This window comes from Lagopus muta, chromosome 5 (assembly GCF_023343835.1).
Source record: "Lagopus muta isolate bLagMut1 chromosome 5, bLagMut1 primary, whole genome shotgun sequence".
Lineage (NCBI taxonomy): Eukaryota > Metazoa > Chordata > Aves > Galliformes > Phasianidae > Lagopus > Lagopus muta.
The window spans coordinates 62,946,055-62,971,179 of NC_064437.1; the positions used below are offsets into that span (position 1 = coordinate 62,946,055).

Genomic DNA, 25,125 nt, shown 5'->3' on the forward strand with positions numbered 1-25,125 from the left:
AATGGAGAACAAGCCAAAATGTAAGGCTTCTTTCGCAGAAAGAAAAACTGAGGCAGAGAGAGTAAGGCCTTGCTTGTCTCAAGGAAGGGGTGTAGCCAAGGCCAAAGTCACAGAATGAAGCACAAAACAGGACTTTGCCTCCCGGACCTTGAGAGACTGTCAAGATGACACTGAAATGGCTCTGGCACCAGCCTGCTTTCCAGCATATTGACATTCAAGGATAAAGTGGGTGGGAATCAGATGCTATAGCTGGCAAATGAAATGAGAGAAATTGTGGTACTTGCATTGGTTAAGTATGAATGATTCAGACAGTCACAGCCATTTATTCTAAAGGAAATTACAAAGTTGCTGCAGGAAATCGAGTTCTCCGTCTTACTATCAGACACACGTAATGATATTTGGGGATACTAGCTGCCATGCTGCCACTTCTCAAGGCTTTCTTCTAAATGACCTACTTTGTCTCTCTAGGTGTCCACTGAAGTTTTGATAATAACTTAGATAAGAGTGAGATAAGAGTGATACTTTGGATGTTGTTATTAACGATGCCACGCTGTTAGTTACTTTTAAGCACAAAAGCAATCGACTTCTACAATGATTTACAGAGGTGAATGTAAAGTTGGCTTATGAAAAATAAGCTGTTCCATAATGCAATTTTGGTGGAGAAAACAAATAACCAAAGCTGCAAGCACGCTGTGGGATCAACATCTTCCGAAAGGCTCAGGTGATTGCGTTGTCCTCTAAGCCTTGAGCCTAATGAGCTGCACTGACGTCTGCGTGCGCCGGCATCAGCTCGGGGAGCTGCAGAGATAAATCACACTGCTTTTCAGACTGAGGAAGTCAGTGACAGAAATGAGAAGGATAATGCAGAATGTGACCAACGGAGAACAAAATTACAGTTTGTTCTCAATCCACGTCATTGCACATTCAGTAACTCCAGGCTCCTCATTGCCAGCTCAGACAAACAGCTCTGTGGTTTGAAGCACCTGCAGGCAGCTGTTTTCTTTTACCTGAACAGTTTTGCTTTCGCTGCTGTTTTCAAGCGAGATATTGATAAAGTCGAAAACAAAAAGTTTAAGGAGGAAACTTAGAAAGTTCCCACCCTAAAACCACAGAAAGGCTCTAAAGGAATGTAATAATTAAGGTATTCTCTCCTCAGTAGGTTGCATGCAGGTATTTCCACACAAATTTACCGCATTATTGTTTCTGAGAGGTGTGCTTTGTACCAGTAAACATATGCAAAGCTAGAGAGGTTTCGCTCGGTTTGTAAGAGAAACAAGACTCCCACAACCACGCCGCGAGCCTACAGACGGACGCTCAGCACTTCGCGCCCTCAGCCTGCCCTGAGGAACCGCCCGCCCCGCCTCTTTCCCGCCCATCAGCGCCGCGGCCCCGCCCTTCCCTCAGGCCCCGCCCCACGATCTCCTATTGGCCGACTCCTTTCGTCCCCGCCTTCCGCGCCCCCTGGGACTTCACGGGAAAGCGCGCGAGAAGCGCCGGCGCCGTCGTGACGTCACGTAGCGTCACGTGAGGGCGTCACGTGAGGCGCCGCGGGGCGCTCGCGGCCCCCTGACCCCGCCGCTGCCGTTACCGCTGCAGGGAGCGGGCGGAAGATGGCGGAGCTGTGCGGCCTCGGGGCCGCCGCCTCTCTGAGGGGAGACGCGGAGGAGCCCAAGCAGGTGACGGCTGGGGCGCGGCCCAGGGGTTTTGTGGGTTCCCGCAGAGGTGCGAGCGCCGCTTCCAGGTGTGAGGGAGGCAGGAAGGCGCTCGTTGTGATTGAGCTGTAATTGCAGGCAGTGTTCTCTTCCTTACGTTTAAGTGCGTTTTAATTACCTAAATGATATGCCGTGGATCCGTTTCTCCTTTTAAGTGTGTCAGTTCAAAGCTTTCCGCGTAGTTCAGCGGCGTGTTTTGTTGCTTGTGTCACTCGCCCTGAAAGCGCTTAGCAGGACGGGTCGTCCTGTGCCTTCAGAGCCACAGAAACGCCAACTGATTCCCCTTTGGAAAGCAGGGCTCGGTGCTGTTCCTTGGAGGCAATGAGGTGAAGAGCAGCGCTGTGGTGAAGTACTCCTCGGCCCCACCGCAGGCAGCCTTTGCCTGGCTGCAGGAGAAGACAGACCTGAAGCTGCCGCCTGCAAATTGGTTACGTGAAAGTGCCAAGCTGGGACCTGCGGGCACGACTGTTCTGGGCAACAACAAGAAGAGCACACCGTTCTCGAGGTACCTGCAGCAGGTTCTGTTAGTTTTTTCCAGATCTTTAAGACTAAATCCAATAGAAGGTTGAAGTTCACTAAAATTTTTCCTGTAACAGCGAGGTATCACTCCTTCTTTTCCATCCTCTGTTTCTGCCTTTATGCTGTCTCCTTTGTAAATGATTAATGATGCCCTTCATGCTGAAGGACTTTATTTTTTCGGGTGCATAATGACAGCTTCCGTGATGCAGCGATGCTGACTTTGTGTCTTTGTGTTCTTCTCAGGCTGGCTGTTAAAGTCAAATTTATCAAAATTAAACTAGCCTGCTTGAGCTAGCCAGTCTGCTTTTGGTGGGGGCTGAAAATGGTACAAGTGTGGTTTTCTTGGGCAGTCAAGGATCAAGCTTATGGCTGGTCTGGTTCTATATAAATTGGAACTGGCTAACTAATAGCAGAAAAAAGCTTTGTAGCCATGTCAAAAGTGAACACAAAAAGGAAAACCTGGGGACAAACCCAGAAAGTGGTGTTATCTTTATGCACAGATGCATGCAAAACAGTTGAATGAGGTGAGTTCAGAATGTTTAGAAATAAGGGTTTTAAATCCTCTGCTGAGCAAGCAAATTCACAGTAAATCAACTAGTTAGTGAAATTTAGCAGTTTGCTGAGGGTCTTTGTTTAAATAAATCCTCATAATCAAATTCTAGGTGATAAACAGACAACAGCAGGACAACTTGTTTAAAACCTATGATTTTTTGGTTTCAACAAATCACAAACTGCTTTATGGCATATTTTGAACTTGAATCTCAACTTTTCCAATAATATCTTTGGAAAACTTGTCAGAACAGTTCTGTTAACTAGCCTTAGGCCTCATTATATCTAGTAACACGTAGCTAGAGACTAATTATTTTAATTCTGAACAAGCTTTTGGAGTGTTTCCTTGCTTTGCAAGGCAAGTTATTTGATGTCCCTCTGTACTTAATGACTTGAACTGTTTTCTCTGTAGCTTTGGAATGGCATATGACTTCATTGACTCCATTGGAAATGATGTGGATGTTGTGTCTGATTCAGAGGTTGGTGTAACTTTTAAGTTTTATCATTCAAACTTATGCCTTGTATAAACCTTACCATAAACTACTGTCCTGTCTCCTGTCGTCTTTGTGTTTATTGAGGGAAAGCAAAGATCTACTGAAACAGCTCTGCATCATTCAGATACGATGATTCAGAGGAAGGAAGATGCATATTCTCTTATGTGTTTCTCTTGGACAGATAACTGCTCTGACTTAGAACTCTGTTCAGGTGCCCTCTGGATACCTGACAAATTGTTATTTCTGTGGTGAAGATAAAACTTTCAGCTCCAAACCATAAACTTCCTTTTTCTTAGTCGCTTTTGGTGGTACTTGGTTATGATGATCCAAGAGATAATGTTTAAATGCAGTACACAGTTTATACTGGTGACTTGACACCATCATTTGCCATTGATTTTTTTTTTTTATTACTGCTGTTCACATTCTCATACCTGACCTCAGCAAATGCAGCTTGTTGAGAGATGGTCTTAAAATTTCTGCCTCTATAAGGTTTTATTTTTCTGGCCATGCCTTTCCAATGTTAAGAATGTGTCCTTTGTGTCCAGTTTCCTAAGAATTCTGTCTTACAACGATGTTTAATAATATGGAAAATAATCTCTGTTCTCTTTTCTCCTACAAGAACATTAAAAAACTTCTGAAGATACCTTACAGCAAGTCACATGTGAGCATGGCAGTGCATCGCATTGGGAGGACGCTCTTGTTGGATGAACTGGATATTCAAGAGCTCTTCATGAGATCATCTCAGGTTAACTTTCCTTTTCTGATGTGTACTATATGGTCAAAATGCATTCTTTTGAGAGTAGTGTAGCCAGTGAGAAAGCATATATCAAAGTTCCTGAGATCTGTCTGCTAGTACAAATGATCTACACATGAAGATCATGTGAAGCACATGCTGCAGCAATTGGTTTAATCACAAACTATGACAGAGAATCTGATGTCTTTATATTCGTGGTATTGTAGAATTAAAATTCTATGTTCATTTTTTCTGTAACTGCCTCCATATTGCTATGCAACTTTATTCATTTAACTAATTCACTGTTACTGTGCAGTCTCTTACCACATACGTGATTTTTTTTTTTAATGAGAAGTTGACTTTGTGGAAATCTAACTTCTTTTAGGTGATATCTTTTCAATAATTAACCAACAGTTTAGCATTGGCGTTTATTTTTGATGTTGTAGTTGATAAGTTCATAATGCAATGAGGTACTTTGCTTAGTTTGCAAGTACATCTTGATGTTAATTTCATACCATACTGACTAGACAGGGGACTGGACGTGGCTGAAGGAGTTTTATCAAAGACTAATTGATCAGAAGTGGCAAAGGAAAAAGAAGAGTAAAGAGCACTGGTACCAGAAGGCTATCCTTTCCAAATTCTTGTATTACAGGTAACCTTATATCTGCATGAATCTTGAATTCTGCACCAACTTCTGACCAGTTTATTATTTTGAAGGGAATGTTAGAATTTGTCCATCTTAATTACTTTATTACTTTAATTTCTTTATCCTTACATGGAGGAATTTGAGAGATGACATCATGAAATAACATGAATGTGTTTCTATTATGAGTTGCTGTATGTGAAAGTGTGAAATTAAGTAGCATAGCTTAACTTCCCTCTGTATTCCTTCTGAAAAATGGATGTTGCTTGCATGCAAAGTATAGCAGTGCCTCCCATGATACAGTAAAACTTGTCCTTGTAGCACTCTTCTAGCATATTAGCTGAGCTGTTCTCTGAGACTGAAGAATCAAAACAAACTTAAAAATTCTGTAGAGGATTTATATCGTAAACTTGTTGATGTTTTGTCAGCATTAATGGTGATGGAGCTGCTCAGCCTGTTCCTTCCAGTTCAAAACAGCACGAGGAGGGTGCTGTTCCAGGTGAGAGCGATGAAGCAGGAAGGGCCTCCTGGCCAGCTCCTTTTGAAATGCCTTCTTCATTATCTGAAGATCCAGGTGCCTCTAACCAGGTTAGTGTATTTAAATGGTGTGTTAGTTTTGGTAGGAAATACACATATCCCAAATAAAATGTTGTCTGTATTAGGTTTTCCAAGGTGCTGCCATCATACTCGTGTCACAAAGGCATGAAGAGTTACAGTAACTTGGCAGTGGGCACATTTCAACTCATGCTGATGTTTCAGTGCTCAGAACTTGGAAAGTGATTTTCTTATTTAGTGTTACAGTGAGCAAAAATACACTTTTTTTGAAAGAGAAAACTTTTGGCTGAGCGTGGTTATCAGTGACTTCACCTGAAAGTAGGCAAGCTTGATATTTGGCTGATGTGTGAAGGAACTTATGGTTTTGAGCTGCTTTTTTAAATTACCTTGAAAACTCTATCATGGCCTTGAATTTATTGGTGAAGAGGAAGATAAGAGTCTATGAAAATGTTTGCAAAACAATTAAGTAATGTGTACAAATGCTTGCTTTGGGGTAAAACAAATAGAAGGGAGCAATGTCAATTATACAACAAGCTACTATTAGTGTTAGGCTCTAATCCAGAGTCTCTCTGTGGCTAGTGTTGTTTATGAATATCAATCCTAGTGGTCTTGAAGTAATGCTGTACAGCCATTGATGAAGTTTTGGAGAGGGTGAAAAATATTGTATTCACTCTACAGTCTGGATTACCTTTATTCTGAACAGTGGTGCTAATTAGTATGCCAGATTCCTTGAATAGCTAACTGCTGATGGTTCTTACCTGTGTTGACCAAATCATAATTTCATGTGTGCTGATGCAGTAACACTTTAAAGTGGAGGTATAATTCAGTTCTTGAATGCTCTTAGAAAAAGAGCTACTCCTTTCTCACTTTCTTGGGTGATTACTGCCAAATCACTCTGCAAAGAAGCTGTTGTGCTTTTGTTAAGGTGTTGGTTTTTTTCTTATTTATAAATAAGGTGTTGAGATGGCAGGTTTATGCTCTAGAGGTCGATGATCTGGTCCTGACTCTTGGGGAATAAAGTGTTCCTGGAAAATCTTCCTTCCTGAAGATGATGAGGTTATAAGAAATGAAGTACAACATTTCTGGGACCAGCTGTAGCAGAAGAGCCATTCTAGTTGCTGACTGGAGGCTTTTATATTTTTATATGTATTTTAATATGGTGGAGGTAAAAGTTCTTGTCTTCTATGCTTTTGTCATTCAGAATATAAACGTAACTTTTTTCTATGGCCTAAGTTACCTCAGCAGTGGAATCACTCCTTATCCTTGTGCTCTTCACAGGGAAATGTGCCTCTTGAACCCTCATATATAGTGGGGCATGTGGCCTCAGCCCCCAAAGAACAAAACCTGACTACTTTGTTCAGTGACGGGGAAAAAAGTCAGGTATGCTTTATGTCAAATTTGAGCTCAGCCACAACTTCCCCAATTTAATCAGACACTTTAAAATTTGGTCTAAATTGGAGCCAAGAGAGAAACTGAAACCTCCTGTAGAAGTAGCTTTTGTGGCACCTGTGATCTCAGTCCTTTAAGTTAACATGAATGCGTAGCATAGTTCATTTTGTGCTGTCTTTTATTTGCTGCTTTTGCATCTTGCTTTCTCGTAGTTCTGCAGATAGTCACAGAGAAATGTGTTTATACTGGTGATTTATAGACCAATTTTTTCTCTTAATGAAGGGACTTAAAAATGACTTTGTTCGTAACATCTTGTGGACCTTTGAAGATATCCACATGTTAGTAGGATCAAATATGCCTATATTTGGAGGAGGGAGATACCCTGCTGTGAGCTTACGTCTCAGGTGAATTGATTGCGTATGCCAGCCTTTGACTTGTTGCTTTGCTTTCCTGTTTAGCTATCTGCAAGGTTTTGGTTCATTCTTCATACTTACATGCAATTTAAACAATCAGACTTGTGCTTCAGGCTTAAGTGGCAATGGCATTCTGAAATCCTGGAATTCAGGAAGTCCCATAGCTAAGTCCCATGGTCCTCGTGCACTGGAACTTGAGATGTTCTGCTACTTTTTCTATCTGAATCTTTATTTGAAAGCAGTGAGCCTTTCGTGAGTCTTCAATGTGCATTTGGTATTAAGATACCATTATTTTAGTCTGTAACTTTTCTGTATTTCTATTGTAATAAAGGATGGCAGTCATATTTCTCTTGATGGAATTATGAATTTCACTAACTGCTTGTTAGGCACTTCATAAGTATTTAAAATTTATTTTACTAGAAATTGTGCTCTGTTTTCTGTTTGTTAGTACTTTGCTGATTACTTGGTTATTGAGCTCTCTGTTCCTGCCTATGCACTGGCAGAGAATGAGCAAACACTTAAAACTTGTTTGAAGTATTTGTCATCTTAAGATGCATCTAGAAAATAAGTAATTTGCTTTGAAAGGAATATTGGAAAGTCTAGGAGAAGGCTTGTGCTATAATTAGGTGCTGCCAGTGCTGCCATTGCTTTAGAACTTCAGAATAGCCTTTTAGAACAGCACTTACTATTTTGGTAATAGGGTGACATGTGGATCTTGCTCAAGTTCCAGTGTCACTGTAGGCAAAACCTCAAACTGCTGAGGAAATGTGACTGTATTCCATTGTTTGCCTCTACAGAATATAACAATTAACCAGTAAGTGTTTCAGTGCCATCCACTAAGGTGACTTAAGTAATTAAGTCCCATTAGTAAACATCACTTGTTTTCTAAAGAGTAAGCAAAGACTTAAATAACACCAGGAATATTTGTTTCTAGGGATAACAACAAGCCAATAAATGTGTTAACAGGAATTGACTATTGGTTGGACAACTTAATATGCAACGTGCCAGAGCTTGTGATGTGCTTTCATGTTAATGGAATTGTTCAGGTAAGCCTGACTGTTTGTGCCTAGTCCATCAACCATTCCGTACTAAAACTGTTGCAGCTGTGAAAGATCTTTCAAATCTTACTGCTCTGACAAAAAGATTACAAAATCTTCATTGCAAAACGAGAAATATCTACACAGATAATCTAAATGCAACAGTAATCTAGAAATGTCTGTTCTTCTTTCTTCCCTGCATGTAAGATTTCCATTTGCTCAGATGTACCAAGACAAAACAAAAAATAATGAAAGAACATGGCTGCAGGAATGCACCAGTTTCTTGCATCTTAAAATCTTTGGTGCATGCCTCTTAATTGTTTCAATTAAGAACCAGTTCAAGAGCCTGCAGATACTGGCTGGGTTTTTCACTTGCACTTGGCAGCATAGAGTTGCTGACTAAGTTTCATTGATGTTGTAGGTAGATTTTACGCTGCTGCTTTTTCACCTTTTGTTCTCCATTTCCTCAGACATAGATTTCTCTTAGCAGTGAATCTTCTTTACAAGCAGGCATAATTTGATAATACCACTCAATAAAAATCTTGAAGTATATCATAGAAAATAACTGAGTTTTGACACTGTATTGTAGTAGTAGATGATTTCTTTAAGCAGATAATAGAGATTCTGATCTGTAGATGTGTGGTAGTGGCAAAAAACCCTCCTGATCTTGTTATAAAATATATTCCTTGCAGAAATATGAAATGATTAAGACTGAAGATATTCCCAACTTGGAGAACTCTAATTTCTCTACCAAAGTGATAAAAGATATTGCTCAAAATATCTTATCTTTTTTGAAATCAAATTGCACCAAAGAGGGACATACATACTGGTTATTTAAGGGTAAGTAAACTTAGATTAACATAGATCTGTTCTCAGTTTATGTCATGCTGCTTCATAAAAAGTCTTGCCTTTCAGCAAGTGGGAGTGATATAGTAAAACTCTATGACCTAACAACCCTTTGTGAAGAAACAGAAGACAAATACCAAAACCCTTTTACAATGCCAGTGGCAATTCTTCTATACAAGTGAGTTTTTACATAACTTCTGTTGTAACTTGTGTTATTTAACTTGTGTTATTTCTTTGTGCAAACTGTGTTCTCACTAAGTCTTGTAGACCTGTTAAAACATTTGAAAAGCCTACATTTGTAGCATCTTGCTTAAAGCTTTTTTCCTTATAGTCCCAAAAATTCACTAGTTGTTTTTTTTTAACTTTTTCCTCTTAGAGTTGCTTGCAATATGATGCTGAAGAAAAACCAGAACAAGAAACACTATGGCACTATCAGAACATTGCTTCTGAATTGTCTTAAGTTACTGGACAATGGCAGACATCCTCAAGTAAGAGCATTATGTTCTTGTATCTTTGTGTAAAGGCAATGGAGAAGTTTCTTGGTGGTCAGAACCCTTCCTACTTAGGCACCTAAATCCAAAACTTGAAGCCTTAAAGCTATTAGTTAATGTTTGTATAATCATAGAGACATGTGGAGTCAGTAACTTAAGGTGGACCATAAACACTCAACATAGATTGGTTTGGGCTGGAGGGGATCTTTGGAACTCATCTGTGAAATTAGATGATCCTAACTAGTTCCAACTTAAAATTGCTGATTCCAGTTCAAGAGCCAGATGCCTAAAAGCAGATCACCTTAATGCAGTATGTGGTCTGTTCTAGTTTGTTTTTCACTGGATCTGACTCAGATTTCCTAGCAGATTTGATGGCAGTGTGACTCATCCCTGAGTCTCAAAATTCCTCTTGTGATACAAAAGTGACAAGACTTCAAGCTTCAAGTAAACTTATGGTAGAAATCTTAAACCTTGATGTAAGGAATGTTTTTTGTTGTTGTTTTTTTTCTGACATAATTATCAGGTCTGTTTGTTCATTAATAAGCCTTTCTGCAAACACTACTTAAAGTGGGAGGCAAAAATGTTTATATAGAATGCATGTATCTATTTCTCATCTTGCTGTACTAATCTGAGGTGTTATTGCAGAGAAGTTCAGTGATGCAGTCTTGGCCCCACTGCGTTTCAGGTGTTCATGTCCTCTGTCTTGAGGGCGGAGGTAGGAGGTTATGGAGTGAAGTATGCAGGCCTGAGTAGTACAGCAGACTTCAGGAAGAAATTAGTTTGAGCATTGGTACCTTTTGCCTCAAGACTTCTTTCTATATAAAAAGTAAACCTAAGGGTGAGGAAACAGTGCTGGTTTTAGATCATAGAATCTTAGTTCATCACCAGCGTGCCTTGGATTTGTCCTGATGTGCTGCTATGTGGCTGAATCTTACTGCTGCTATAGGATAGCTTTTAAGTGCCCAATATTTAGTGTTTCTTAATTATACATGGTCAGGGCTTGAAAATATGTTGATAATATTAAAGCATGCAAATAAATAAACCAAAGCAGCAGGAAGAAATGAAATGCAGACCTCTGAATGCTTAACTCTGCTGGGGAGAAGTGAAGGTAGGAGCTACTCTGGAAAGCAGATTACATTTTTCTCCCAAACTATAGCTAAAACAGAAGAGATGTGAAAAAAGGTTCTTAAAATGGCACTCAAAAGAGGAAAAGGGTGATCAACAACTGCCCTTCTTTATGAATGAAAGGAAGGTATGGGAGAGGGTCCCATTTCCTAATTCTTACCTTTGTCCTCTTCTGCAAAACAAGAGGCAAAGGCCCTGAAAGGGCTGTCTTCTAAAACAAATTTTAGATTGGTGGAAGGCATAAGGGAGGTTGCTCTTTAGAAGTTTGTAGAGGTTTATAATTAGTTTGTAAGGTGGGTAAAAACAAATGTGGGTGAGCTTGACTGCCTGCTTTATTTGCACGTACATTGGTTAGCTGGCTATCTCCTTTGACTTGCTTCTTAAATATTGTTTAAACATTCAGTGCTCAGGCAAGGTGAGAATACAGGCTGTACTTGCAGATTATCAAATATAAGTTTGTATGTGCTGTTTACTCCTTATCCTAAGTGCAAGTGTATTGCTGTTGCCTTTCAAAAGAGAATTTTTACATGGAAATGAATCTCTGGTTTTTCTTTCCTTTTTTGAAAAGATTATTGCTTCAGCAAACTTCATGCTGTCGGAGCTCTTTCAGTTGGATGAGCCTAAAAAAGAAGACAATACAGACTTCCCTATAAATGGCAATTCTGATGAAAGTTACAGTGAAGAAGAGGAAGAAATGCCAGACAGCGATGAGAACGGTTCTTACAGTAACAGTTCTGATCCACCAGATGACAACAAAGCAGTGGCTATAATAAAATCTGTAGGAGAGTTATCAGTACCAGAAAAATACAAGTCTGTTCATCGAATACGGGTAAGTAAAGTTATGGGTTTTGTTTGAGGAATTTCTTGAATTGATGCTGCAAAATTTGGTTACTTGTTAGTTTTGTCATAAGCTGTCATCATGTGCCTTTTCTTCTTTAGTTGTGGCTTTTCATTTTTGTTTTTTTCCTCTGCCTCATGCTTCAATCAGCTTTTTCATTAGCTGTTACACAGAATCACACAGAATCACAGAATCACCCGGGTTGGAAGGGACCCCAAGGATCATGTAGTTCCAACCCCCCTGCCTAGCAGGGCCACCAAACATCCACATTCAGATCAGGTTGCCCAGGACCCCATCCAACCTGGCCTTAAACACGTCCAAGGACGGGGCATCCACAACCTCCCTGGGCAGCCCGTTCCAGGGCCTAACCACTCTCCTAGTAAAGAACTTCCCCCTGACATCCAACCTAAATCTTCCCTCCTTCAACTTAAAACCATTTCCCCTAGTCCTGCTGTTGTCAGCCCTTTTGAAGAGTTTACTCCCCTCCTGGGTGTAGGTTCCCTTCAGGTATTGATAGGCTGCAATGAGGTCACCCCGCAGCCTTCTCTTCTCCAGGCTGAACAAGCCCAACTCCCTCAGCCTGTCCTCATAGGGAGCTGTTCATAGAATTTGAGGTCCTCTGCAAAAAAAGAAAATCTGCTGCTGTGACAGGAGTAAGTACTGCTGCTGTAGCCACGTTTAAGAACTGTAGATGACCACAAACACAACCAAAAAAATCCCAGCCCTAAGCTATTGAGCCCTTCAAAGGTGAAGTGCTGCTTTGACTAAATAGCTCTTGCACTGACTAAATAGCTTTTGGATTGTGGGTCTGCACTGCAAACAGTCTGTGTGTGTTTCTGTAATTACTGTTACAGTGCAGAAATATCTGTTCTTCCTCCTTCTCTTTAAGCTTCCTGAGAGACCAAGTATAGATGTTAAATTAAATCCTGTAGTGATGACCAGGTATGAATTGCTGTCTGAAACCATGGAAAGAAAGACCACGATGCTTTTCAATGTGGAGATCAAATGTTTTGTTATCAAGCTTTTTTTCTTGCACTCTTTTGTTTCTTAGAACCAGTAGTGTTGGTGTTTCGTACTTTGAACTTCTCTTTCTTCTGTCTTTGTTATTTTTCCCTGCTGTGCCCTCAATCAAGCCCAGTTGTGCATTTCCTGTCTGCCATGGTGCTGAAGAACGTTGCAGGCTTGTGCTCAGCTACGTCCTGGAGGTGAGTTCACTATCAGATCTGCAATGGTACTTCAGCAGCTGTACAGTTCCTCGTGTTGTGTTTGTGGAGTATGGATTCGAAAGTGAATTGAGGCAATTCTTCTTGCAGGGCTTGAAGTCTGTTGACAGCAGTGTTAAAAAAGAGAGTGACCTTCCTGCTGCTGACCCCAGCACACCAATCCCATTGAAATATGAAGATGAATCCACCAGTGGTGGTCCCGAGTGTCTGGAAAAACAGATGGCCTTATTTTTAGACAAAAGTAAGTGGTATTGTTGTGCAAATAAGACCTTTCCAGTACCCTGCAAACTGCTGCCGCTTCATTTTGATTGACAAAACAGTGTACTTGTGTGCTGCTAATTATGCTGTTGTATAAACAAGAAAAAATACACAGCATAAAAACAAAATTGGAGGCCATAGGCTGTTCCTCTTTAAACATGAATAGTGCATTTGGGGTGTTTTGCATATCAGAGCATCTGTTGTTAGTAAACACATAATGCTACTGTACCTTACTTAGTTGTACCTCTCACATGATTTCCACAAGCACTTGGTAGTTTGTGCTTTGGATGTGGTGGGAGGAGTGCTGTGAGCTGTTTGTGGGGGGTGTGTTGGGTTTGTTTTTGTGTGTGTTTTTTTTTCTTTAATTTGTTTAGTTTTGCAATCATCTTTTTTGTGTGATTTGGAAGCTTTGTGAACGAGCTTTTCACTTCTGCCAGATTTCCCCCTCGTATTTTCTGCTGGATATTACATTTACAAATGCATTACAGTTATAGGTCATGTGTACCATGAAGTCAAACAGGATTTCAATGTTAATTTTGCCTACAGCTCTAAATTGTGGAAGGAAGCAGGAAAGACAGGTTTACTTTGTTTAGATATTTGAAGACCAGAAGCTTCTATCTACTTCACGTTGCTCTGGAATCATAAAAGGGAATAGGAGGGACTCCTGAAAGTAAGAGTGTTCTGCAAGGTGATGGGTCCTTTGTAGGACTTCACGTGTGCAAATGTCAGAAAGAAAATAGAGTATATTTTTGCAATTCCTCAATCTTTCCTCTTTCCTCCTTTTCTCATTTATATCCTTAAATGAGCAAGATCAGTTTTGAGTTAAGCATCAGAGCAATTAAATGATTATCTTCCCCTTCTATGATTCTCATGAATGTCAGTGAACTGGAGATAACTTAATATTTTCCTAGGTTTTTTTATCAGATACTTGACCACATCATATAATGTCTCTATTAGAAAGCTGCACTGTGTTGAGCTCCCACAAATTCTGCACAGTCCTGTTAATATGGAGTGTGTGATTTGTTTGTATGGAGATCTGCTGCAAAATTGTACTCAGGTCAGCTCAGCAAGAAGAGTGTGCTGATTTCAGCTGTACTGCAGCCAGGCTCTGTCTTCTGCCTTTCCTCTTTGGAGCTGATGACACATTGCAGCTGCTTGCTTTTTTATTTAGAAGCACGAGTTTCTTGGAAAGTGTGGGGGATAAATATTGCACAGATCTCACAAGAGACTTCACTTGATTTCTGGATCTGCACTGCAGTTTGTGAAATAGCAGTGGTGCTACTCATTTGGGTCATAGTGATTGAACTTAGAGAAAAGTAACTCAAGCTTAAGGGAGAAATTTGAGTTTCCCAAGTATGGTTTTTTGTGCTGTTTGTTTTTGTAATGCAGATTCTGGAGTTTCTCTGTATGTTTATGTACATATTGAAAAGACTCCTTGAATTTTTAGTTTGAAAAGAGCCACTTCTGAATGCTATGTGCATGCAGTATATGAGTATTCTGTAGCTTTAGTTCCTTTTATCTTAAAGAAGGTGCAGTTTTTCTAGCCCTCAGTAAGGATTGTCAGTTTGCAGGTCAGGTCTTATAGATCCAGCTGTAAGCAAAAGCCTCGATTCTGTGTGCTTCTCATAGTGTGTGCTGCTTATTCTGCTTCAACCCTCCTGATCAGGACAACACAATTCTGTCCTTTGGCCTCAGGCCTTCTAACGTGCTTGCATTCCCTAGCTGCTGCTTTCTGCTTCCATAATCACTGCAGCATTGAAGGCAGAACCATGATCTTATGCTGATGATTATCTTGGAAGTGGTGTGAGAAAGTCTTTGGTCTTATTTGCAGGAATGATTAGGTTATCCAGTTCATACAGAGCTGGATAGTTTGAGACAGTTAATACAGAAATAAAACAAATATCATAAGGATTTGGCAGAACTCATCACAAATCATCCCTGCTACCAGAAAGAATAGTCTTGGTTGTTGCACCTGCATTTCAGAAGCTGTTGAGAATGTTGGAGTTTAGCTGCATTGGCACTGTGCTCTTTGTATTCAGATACAAGGCATTCAGGTGAGATAAGTGGAAAGGTTCCAAATGTTGGGTCCATTTTGTAGATGAAAAACACAGTACTGTGCAAATTGGCATCTGGTGTGCAGAGCTGTAATGTGGCTATTTACATTCTGTCTGTCTGCTGAAGTTGGGTCAGACCTCTGGTGTATTTTATGGAAATGAGATTTACTGAGGAGGCTTTGTTTGTTACAGTGGGCTCATTTCAGAAGGATAAGCATTCCAGTCAGTCAGGAATGATTCCTGGATCGTGGCAATATAAAATGAAACTCCAGCTCATTCTGAAATCATCAAAGGCTTATTATGTCCTGTCTGATGCTGCTATGATTCTACAGAAATATGGGAGAGCGTTACGATACATCAAGCTGGCTCTACAGTGCCATGGTAGGTTACTGGAGTTGTCACCTCTATACTGACACATTTGACAATATCAAATACTTGTATGCATGAGTTACCTTAGTGGCATGCAGTGACAAATCATGTGCCTGTGTAATTAGTTTAACTAAGTGTCTAGCTCATCCTTCTGGAGAGAAGGAGGTGATAAGAATAACTCAGTCATCACCATTTGGGTAGAAGGCTCCGACCATTTTGATGTGGTGGGAGAACTTAGATCACAGACTTGAAATTTCTGAGCATTAAAGCTGGGAGCATTCCGTCCTGGTGGCAGCACAGAGATAGCCTGCTGTGTTTTAGTGCTGTCATTGCAAACAGATGCTGATTTTCTGGGAATACCTGGTGGCTCCCTTTTCATTTAAATGTTTACCCAAAGTATCAGCTGAATTAGATACACCTCTAAAATGAATTACAACCAAGGAAAGTGAGGGGAGTGGAGGCTGTTTAGGATATTAAATAATCAGAAAATGGTGTGCTTAGAGCTTTAGTGCTGCTGTTTTGCTTCTGTGTTTGTAAGGTGTGAGTTGGTGGGGTGGTAAAGCCCTCACAAAGCAAGAATGCTTGATCTCTCAAAATCTACACATACAAAGCATTGGTATGTGTAGATTTTCAGTCTTGGGAGGACTTAAATGTAAACTGCAATGCTTGCAAATTTGGCTATTTCAGACTGTATCTGACTGAAGTTAATCCTGAAATGCAGTTTTCCCTGGCTGAAGTTAGAAATCTGAGATGAGCATTTGTAATCATCAGAGTTGATGCACATATTTTAGAAAGTAGTCGCTATTCCTAAGCCATCAGCTGTGTAGAATAAGTGTGATTTTAAAACAGATTGGTGACTCTGTCTGGATACAGGGAATAAATGTGGGAAGTGACATAAAACCAATTACACTGTCAGTCTGTGTCAAAACTTAAGAACTGCGTTTCTCTCCTTCCTTCTCCTTCACCTGTGGGATTCTTTTCTTTTAGACACCTACTGCTGTCTCTCTGCCAGCATGCTTCCTGAGGTGTTGGTATTTCTTTGTCAGTGCTTAACACTTTGTGGAGATATCCAATTAATGCTTGCTCAAAATGCCAACAACAGAGCAGCCTACCTCGAAGAATACAATTACCAGACAAAGGAAGATCAGGAAATACTGCACAGCCTTCATAGAGAATCCAGCTGCCAAGGTATGGCCCAGCTATAACATAACTTGTAATTGTCTGTATGACAGGCATAAGTCACTTTGCTATGCTTCCTCCAATCCGTGCAGCAGTATCACTTCCGGAGGAGAATTGTTATGCCTCTTCCTGTTTTAATCAGAGAAAACACCTTTTCTTGTGACAGACACAATAAGTTATCAAAATACTGTATGACGTGCCTGAAGTTGTAGGTGAGCTGAAGGCAGTAGTTGTTTGTGTCCTGGGTAGATTCTGCTTGGTGTGAGAACTGTGTGATGGTTCTGATGAGGGTCTTATCCTTGGTCATCTTCGTGGGTGACTTTCTCTGTACTGTCAGAGGCTTGGATTTACTTGGAAATGCTATTTGACATGGAGACATTCTGTTTTGGTTTTGTTTTTTTCAGTGTTTGCCTGGGCTACTGATTTATCTACAGACTTGGAATGTCAACTTTCAGTCAGCTGCAAATGTTACGAAGCAGCTTATGAAATCTTACTTTTCAGTAACTTGAAGAAGCAAAATCCTGAGCAGCATATACAGGTGCTGAAGAGGATGGGTAATATCAGGAATGAAATTGGAGTATTTTACATGAATCAGGCTGCTGCTGTGCAGTCTGAGAGAGTGGGTAAGCATTCTTGTTTTGATTGTCACTGTATGCTGTTCCGTTGACCTAGAAAAATGATTATGTTCACTAACTGTGAAGGAAGCCTTGACCATTTCAGAATGGTAAGATGACACTTAAGTAACTTTGTAGTAAGTATTGTCTTCAGAAAAATAGTGCAACTTTTATGTCCATTGTAAATAATCTACAGTAGACTACGATGATTTATGCACTGTTTTAATTGAGCCTAAGCTGAATAGTGGAAACCATAGGTGTGGAGAAATTCGTTTGAAGTGCATTGAATGCCCAGGAAAGAAACGGGGGGAGAAAAAAGGCTGATTTTCTAAATTTAGTGCTTTTCTTTTTATGAAAAGAATGCCTTGTCTAGAAGCACTGGTTATTAAAGCTAAAACGAAGTTGATGCTGGTAGTTCAGCGTGAGCAGCTCCAGTCTCCTAAATACTTGCTGTGTTTGTCTGATTAATGGTTGAAGAATTGTGGGTTAGATTTTTAGCTTGGTGCCTGTTTCTCATTTCCATGCTTTTGTAGGACTGCTGTTGAGCCAGAATAACAGCCTTAATGCTGAGTTTTGCTTGTCTGTGAAAATCACTTTTTGTTTCCTTCTCCAAGTTCAAAGAAGTAACTGATATCCTGAACGTTACCCAAAAGGGGGGAAAAGCACTTACTGATTGTATCTACTTTCCTTCTTGGGTGTGCCATGTTATCACAGTTCTTTCTGATGTACGCTATGTACAACAGTATGCTTCAGGTATTAACAGATTTTCATTTCTTTTGCTACTATTTTCCATGAATTTGGGTGCTCAGAGTATTTTACTACATTTAAATTCTAAAAGGGCATCTTTAGAAATCTGTGAGGAAAAACTGGCACAACGAACAAAGGTTTGTTTGGTGTCCTTGAAGAGTTTGCATTAATGGAAAGCTTTGTGTTTTAACTTCAGTGAGTAAGAATGTATCAACAACAGAGCAGCAACTGTGGAAGAAAAGTTTCTCTTGCTTTGAAAAAGGCATTCAGAACTTTGAGGCAATTGATGATGCCACCAATGCTGCTCTCCTGCTGTGCAACACAGGAAGGCTCATGCGAATTTGTGCTCAAGCTCACTGTGCAGCTGAAGGTGACTTCAAAAGAGAATTTTCTCCAGAAGAGGCCCTTTATTATAATAAGGTAACATTTCACTTTTTACAATGGCCCACACCCTGTTCTGTCTTTTGACACAAAATTTGCATAAACAGCTTAGAATCCTTTAAATAATGAAGATGTTGGGATGGAGAAGTTGATTTATGTAGATACAGCAGTTGGCAAGATTGATAAGGGACTGTGGAACTTCTGGCTTCGTGCTAATTAAGTGTAATGGAAAGAAAGTATGGCACACCTGAATGCTTCCTTTTGAGTGTGTAAAAATAAGTCAAGTAGCTAGCACTGAACTTTTGCCCCAAGGTAATGGTTTTCAATCATGTTCATTATGTAGAATAAAGCAGATGCTTAGAATTGGTGCTTTCTTCTGTTAGTACATTTGGGGAATAAAAAGTTACCTAGGGCCAGTGTGTCCTTTGGAACTTTGTCTTATTCTGATGGGTAAGTCAAGACTAAAATTCTAATCAGAATGAGTACAAGAAAAATATTGGTGAAGGAGCAAAGGTATTTTGAAATGCTTCCTTTCAGCACAAGTGAAAATAAATGAATTTTTAGTAGTTTATGAATGTATAGTTACTGCTTATATATATATTTTATGATCTGTAGGCTATTGACTACTATCTGAAAGCACTGAGATCTCTTGGCAAGAGAGAGATGCATCCAGCTGTTTGGGATTCTGTGAACTGGGAGCTGTCTACCACTTATTTCACTATGGCAACTCTACAGCAGGATTATGCTCCGTTATCTAGGAAGGCTCAGGAACAGGTAATGGAGAGGATTTGTGGCATCTACTAAAATAAGCTGTTTTCTTGAAAAATGGACCTGCAAGCCAAGATGATATTGGAACAGTTTGTATAAAATCTTTGTAATCTAATGAAAGTTTAAAGTAGCTATTGCAAATCACAGAATGGTTAGTTATATAAAGATTTTTCAGTCTTGTATTGTGAAAACACATTTAACCCTTCCGAGTCCACATTAAGTGATTACTTTCAACCTGGAACACCACTGCATGGTTTTCTTCCTTGTAGATAGAGAAGGAGGTCAGTGAAGCCATGATGAAGTCTTTGAAGTACTGTGATGTTGATACGGTGTCTCCACGGCAGCCTCTCTGCCAGTATCGTGCTGCAACCATCCACCACAGACTTGCTTCCATGTACCACAGTTGCCTCAGAAACCAGGTGCTTACACAAACTGTTTGGTTTTTCTGTATAGGTTCCATGTTTAACGTGTAATACTTGTAAAGGCTGAAATTTATCTTCTTAACTGTAGTTGGAATATGTTTATTTAAAGTGACTTAACTGGGAAATGTGAGCCGACTTGTATTTAAGTCAGTGTGAAATGCAGTTACTTATGCATAGAATAGTTCATTTGGAAGAGATCTTCAGAGGTCTAGTCCACCTGCCTGAGCACTTCAGGGCTAGGTGTAAGTTAAGTGCAGCTGTTAAGGGCACTGTCCAAATGTCTCTTGAACACTGACGTGCACAGAGCATCAGCCACCTCTTCAGGAAGGCTTTTTTAGTGTTTGTCCACCTTCAAGGGTAAGGATTATTTTCCTAAAATCCAGTTGGAACTTCCATGGTGCAACTTGGTATCGTTCCTGTGCATCAGCATTGTCCTTTACAGGCTTTATGGTTCAGTCTGTTCCAGGTAGTTTCCCATACTCATATTGATGATAAATACTTCATTTGACTTTGCTTTTAAGTGACTCTGATGCTTCTGCTAACATTCTATTGGAGGCTGTCTGCTAATGATTAATTAATGCTTGAGTGTAGACTTGCATGTTGCTTCTTGGGGTGTGTTGGGGGTGGTTTCTGGTTCTGCTTAACATGAATTTGTTAATGTTATCATTGAAGTTCCTGTATATTCATAGCTAGGGTAGTGATGGATTCTGTGAGGTTTCGTTGAACCATTTTGAGGTGAGATGAAGAACCATTGTTTGTACCTCTTGTTTTCCATAAGCATTTTTTTCTAGTGGATGCTTTCAGAACATATTAATTGTCTGGCATTTACTCTGTACCCTGCTCTGAGACCAGGTTGGTGATGAGCACTTGAGGAAACAACATCGCATACTTGCTGATCTTCATTACAGTAAAGCAGTAAGACTCTTTCAGCTCTTGAAGGATGCACCCTGTGAGCTCCTCCGTGTGCAATTGGAAAGAGTGGCATTTGCAGAATTCCAGATGGCAAGTAAGTCTGTCTTCCTACAATAGTCTTCTAAAATGCTGTTAAATGTTTTATTTCCTCTCGAAATAAATTTGTTTGAGTAGGAGTAACACGCTTCTCAGAATGCAGTCCCCTTTGGAAGAAGAAAGGTATTTTTATCACAGTGTTCCTCAGTTGCCTAGGGTGTAGACACTTCATGTGAACTCCTGAAATCACTGGGTGGAGATAAAAGTGCAATCCAGAATGAGTTGTTAATAGTGTCCTTGATTATTTTTTTTTTTTCCCTGCTCAGGTCAGAACAGCAGTGCTGGGAAGTTAAAGACATTGTTTGGGGCCCTGGATATAATGGCTAAAACCAAGTGTGCGTTCCAGCTTATCAGAAAAGATCTTGCAGCAGAAAGTGAGCAGGTAAATGAAAATCAAGTTCTTTGATTGCTCCCACAAATCTTGTGCATTCATGTAAGAGCAATCAGTTGGCAGTTAAGTTATTGCTTGTCTACTTCCCAGTCAACTTAGTTAAATTGAACAGAAATGGAACCTTCTGCAATTCACTTCCAGCCTTTATGGTGGAAGTGGATGAAAAAACATAATCTAGAACTTGCCTTTCTCTGAGTGGTGTCAGAAGTTCCACCTCTTCCCCCAGCACTTCAGAATTAGACAATTCTTGAAGAAATTTCTTTTTGGTGCTCAGATCTCTGTATTCAGAGCCTTTTTGTTCCTCTCTATTAAAAGAGGGACATTTGTATAATGCTGCTGAAATGTATAAAAATTCTAACAGCTTGAGCAACAGATTGTCTATTTAAGTCTCTATTTTCCTGTTTTTTATGATTAAATATCACAGTGCATAGATTTAACATAAGCACTTGTCAGAACTTGTGTGCAGTGTGACTACAAAGTAATTACTGAGGCCTCAACCATGAAGTCATAGTAATTGCCATGTTGGTGCCACTCCTGTGAAGAGTAAGATAACCTGCAAAGCGTGGTCATCTGACCTGAGTCCCATTCTTCTAATTGTGGAGTCAAGTGACACGTTCTCCTGTGTTTTTCTTTTTGTAGATAAGCAAGGGTGAGAGTAATGCTGAGAGTATATCACCTAATGAGTCCTCCACTGCCCTTAACAAGGAAGAAGTAGTGAAACTGCTTAGTATTTTTGAGTCTAGAATGTCATTCCTTCTCCTCCAATCTATTAAATTGTTAACTTCAACGAAGAAGAAAACTGGGTAAGCTAAACCTTGATATGCATACATGTGATTTGGATATGTAAATCTGTGCAAACTGTACTCTTATGTGTGCAAGGATGTGTGATGTTTATTCCTTTCTGGAGCAGACTTGTGTGTGGAGGAGTTGGGGTGTCCATTGGTGGTCTGAAGCTGGTGGTTTTTAGGTGTAATTGAGGGAGTGACCTTCACTTTGTGGCAGTTTTTTTCTTGTATTTGCTGACAGGATTCCAGCACTGAGTGGACAAAATTGGACTATTTCTTTTCAAATAAGAAATAAGCTTGTGTAATAGTTATCTGAGAAGCACAATACAGTGCTCTGTGGTAGCTAGCTTATCCTTCACAGAATATACTTTCATGGGCATCAATTGAACAGAATGGCTTGACTTGTACTGCTGTAAGCAGCTGTTATACTTGTCACTGTGCTGACTCTATTTGTACACTAATTTAAAATGTAATTGTTCACTATGTTAAGGGTCCTTTGTTTTATTCGCATCAGTCTTCATCTGTGGCAGGACACTGGAAAGTTAGTGGGGGGGAAAACTGCTGTGTACCACTGGTGATTAGATCTATCTTGATAATAAAATGTGCTAGTGACAGCACAGGTAAGCACACACAGTTCTCAGTATAAACATAGGCACACCAGTAGTGCTGTAAGCAGAAGGATATAAATGGGGAAGGTGCCTGTTGGCATTAGCTTTCTAATGCCTGATGGAGTGAGCTAAGAAGCAGTCTTCTGTCTTGCTACTGCTGTGATCTGCTGTGACAGTCTTAATTCCTTATATTGCTGTTCTTTCAATTGGTTAAATATGAACGTGTTTGTTTTTAGGATCCAGAGAACACTCCCCCCTCACCCCCATAATAGCAGATATAGTGATTGTAGAGGTTACAGTGGCATACAGTTGTTTTTTCCACTATAACAAAGTTAATCTATGAAAATGAGGCATTAGAGAATTTTTGGCAGTTGTTAATTGTTTGTCACTTTGAAGCAGCGCTGATGCTAACTGCTGTTTTGCTACAGGAAGTTGTGAAATGGAATAGTCTTGCACAGTAAGTTGCTTGCTGGTAGGAGCCTGCTAAGTGGGAAATGAGACTGAAAGAAAGCCTGTGTGCCTTTCTAGCAGCGGTTTGGGTACGTTGTTAGGTGTGTTCACTTACAGAAAAGCTCCCACAAGGTGGCAGTCTGAATATGCAAAAAGCAAAGGATTGAAGTACAACTCGTATGTAACCATGCAGCTGCCCCCAGGAACTGACTCAGCTATTCTCATCCGTTGGTGATCTGGCTAAGTGTTGTGTGACAAATGCTTCTCATGGAGTCTCTCATGAATGAGGTTTCCTGCTGAAGTTTTCACATAGGGAGCAGGTTACACTGAGGTGAAATGGGAGTGCTGCTGTTGCATCTTAAACTTCTTTAAACAGTGGTGGATTGAGGCTCAGCTTAGCGCTGTCTTCTGTTTAACCTTTTGTTAAACCTTTCTGGTACCTTGTGTAAGTGGTGTGTGTGTCTCCTTAGTTCTGCTTTACAGAAAGAGAAAATGTCTGTCTTCTGTTTTAATAACAGGCAGACTGGAAAGGGAGGACATGAGCACCCACAGATGCTCTTGCAGGGCCTTAGATGTGCTTTGGCAGAGAACAGAACATGTGGGAAAAACTGATGGTTGATAGTGAAACTTGCAGGCTAGCAATAAAACTGAATGAAATCAGTTTTACCTTCCAGAAGTTAAATGCATAAGAGCAACTGAACTGGGCTGTGTAAATCAGGGGAAAAAGTAATTGAAATTAATACTTTGCTCTGGGAATTCTTGTAACTTATCCTGGAAATACTTTGCATTTCAGTGGCTTTTTATTGACTACCTGTTCTGCTTTATAATTAAATCTGGTTTCTGCCAGATGTCATAAATTTAATTTGCTTTACCCTCTTTGTAACTCCCTGAGTATTCACAATTAACCTGACTGCTGCTTGCACGCATGCACACTTGATTTAATTGTAATGCTAATAGCAGCATTTCCTTTTTTTTTTTTCTGATTCCAGTCATTTATTTATTAGTCTTGGATGTTAAATGTAGGGTGGCAATGCTGAAGTAATAGGCTAGCTCTTGTTTGATAAATTATTTTCAGTGATGTCTGTCAAATGGAGAAAACTGATGGGACATTAAACTGCAGACTGGCAAAAAGCTCTTCTGTGTAAAGCTATTGGCATGGAAAAGTCTCTAAAGTACAGAAATAATTTAGGTGTCTGGAACTTAAGAAAAGGGTGGTAAAGCCATGGACTTCAGACTTGAACAGGAAAGTGTCCATAGTGGGTAAGCAGGGCTGGGCTGTGGCAAATACAGCAGCAGGCAACTGCCCAGGAGCAAATAGCAGCTCAAGGATAGTCAGGAGTCTGCTGGCTCTTAGCCAGATCAGATGAGACAAACTCTGACAGAAGTACAGGGGTTTGGCACAGAGGCACTGACTGGAGGGTTTACAGTGTGAAGCCAATAAAATGGCCAGACTGAAGACATTTGGAACTCCTTATCCTGCAGTAGGAGCAGAGGCTCTGACTGCAGTGCCGTGAAATGCCAGGAAATGGGAGTGAAAGAAGTAAGACTTAACAAATCAAAGCATCAGCTATGTGGTTTCAAAGAAATGATGTTATTATTTGATAATTGCTTTGATAATTTGTGGAATAAAATATTGTGGTCAGGTTAACAGCTTTTATGTTTCCTTTTTAGGGGTGTTAATGAAGAAGAAGTCACTCTTAAAACAAACAAGCAAGTTTACTCTCTTCTGTTGCGTGCAACTGCTAACAAAACCATGACCCTGCTGGAGAGAATAGAGGTAATCTTAAACCTGCTGGAGCAGCTGTCTCAGAATAGTGAAGCCACTAGTGGTGGAATTCAGTGACTTAAGTGCTGCAGAAGAGCAGAAACAGTGCCTTGTGAATGCATGGGATCAGTGGTATTTTTTTTCCCATGTGGTATTTGGATTTATCAAAGGTGATAAGCATATACTGCCTATATGGTTAACACAGTACACCTGGGAAAGAGTAGGAATTCCCTGTGAACCTGTGATAACTCTGGCATGGTTTGGTTCTTAGCGTTTCTTTGTTTGAAATGCAGAGTTTGGGTTGTGGATACAAACTGAACATATATATATTTTTTTTTTATCTTGGAGAAAAGCACAATTTTTCTCTTAAAGGTAATGGGCTTTGCAGCAATGCAAATATTTTGAATAGAAATATAACCTCACAGTTGTTTGGTATTTAATGAGACAGACTTTGTGAGCAAAGCTTTATTGGAATACTTCAACCAGTAACGTGAAAAAAAGCAGTGCAAGGAGATTTCTGTTGAGTGTGTGGATACATTTCTCTCATTACAGTCACTTTTCTGCACAAAATGTGTGCCTTCCTTGCTTTGATGCAAGGTTCTTGCATTTGCCATTGCTGGTATTTTGTTTGCAACAGGAGGTGGATGATCTTAGGTGTGTTGGAATTGATCTGGAATAGTGTTATCTTTTTCAGACTTGAAACTGTGAATAAAAGCATATTTTTAAATAAATATTTATTAAATAAACCTATGAATTGTA

At 40.0% G+C, this 25,125-nt stretch overlaps 1 protein-coding gene across 2 annotated transcripts; it reads left to right on the top strand.

Moving 5' to 3' along the window:
- The first annotated feature begins 1,501 nt into the window (after window positions 1-1,501).
- On the top strand, window positions 1,502-25,125 carry EDRF1 (erythroid differentiation regulatory factor 1). Of its 2 annotated transcripts, XM_048945843.1 has the most exons (25): window positions 1,502-1,676; window positions 2,009-2,217; window positions 3,193-3,259; window positions 3,894-4,019; window positions 4,535-4,659; window positions 5,079-5,238; window positions 6,484-6,585; window positions 6,877-6,998; window positions 7,942-8,053; window positions 8,737-8,884; window positions 8,960-9,068; window positions 9,267-9,378; window positions 11,075-11,335; window positions 12,478-12,549; window positions 12,658-12,808; window positions 15,072-15,260; window positions 16,236-16,436; window positions 16,832-17,050; window positions 17,985-18,208; window positions 18,785-18,943; window positions 19,207-19,356; window positions 20,212-20,365; window positions 20,634-20,749; window positions 21,398-21,561; window positions 24,273-25,125. In XM_048945843.1, the coding sequence occupies exons 1-25, from the start codon at window positions 1,611-1,613 to the stop codon at window positions 24,442-24,444; spliced, it is 3,690 nt and encodes a 1,229-aa protein (XP_048801800.1). In that variant the 5' UTR covers window positions 1,502-1,610; the 3' UTR covers window positions 24,445-25,125. The 2 variants fall into 2 exon arrangements, with proteins under 2 accessions (XP_048801800.1, XP_048801801.1); XM_048945844.1 differs by lacking the exon at window positions 6,484-6,585.

Coding starts and splice junctions, on each gene's coding strand:
- EDRF1 (XM_048945843.1), top strand. CDS start 1,611: ATGGCGGAGCTGTGCGGCCTCGGGGCCGCCGCCTCTCTGAGGGGAGAC. Junction 6,999..7,941: donor GCTGTGAGCTTACGTCTCAG/GTGAATTGATTG, acceptor ATTTGTTTCTAG/GGATAACAACAAGCCAATAA. Junction 12,550..12,657: donor TGCTCAGCTACGTCCTGGAG/GTGAGTTCACTA, acceptor TTCTTCTTGCAG/GGCTTGAAGTCTGTTGACAG.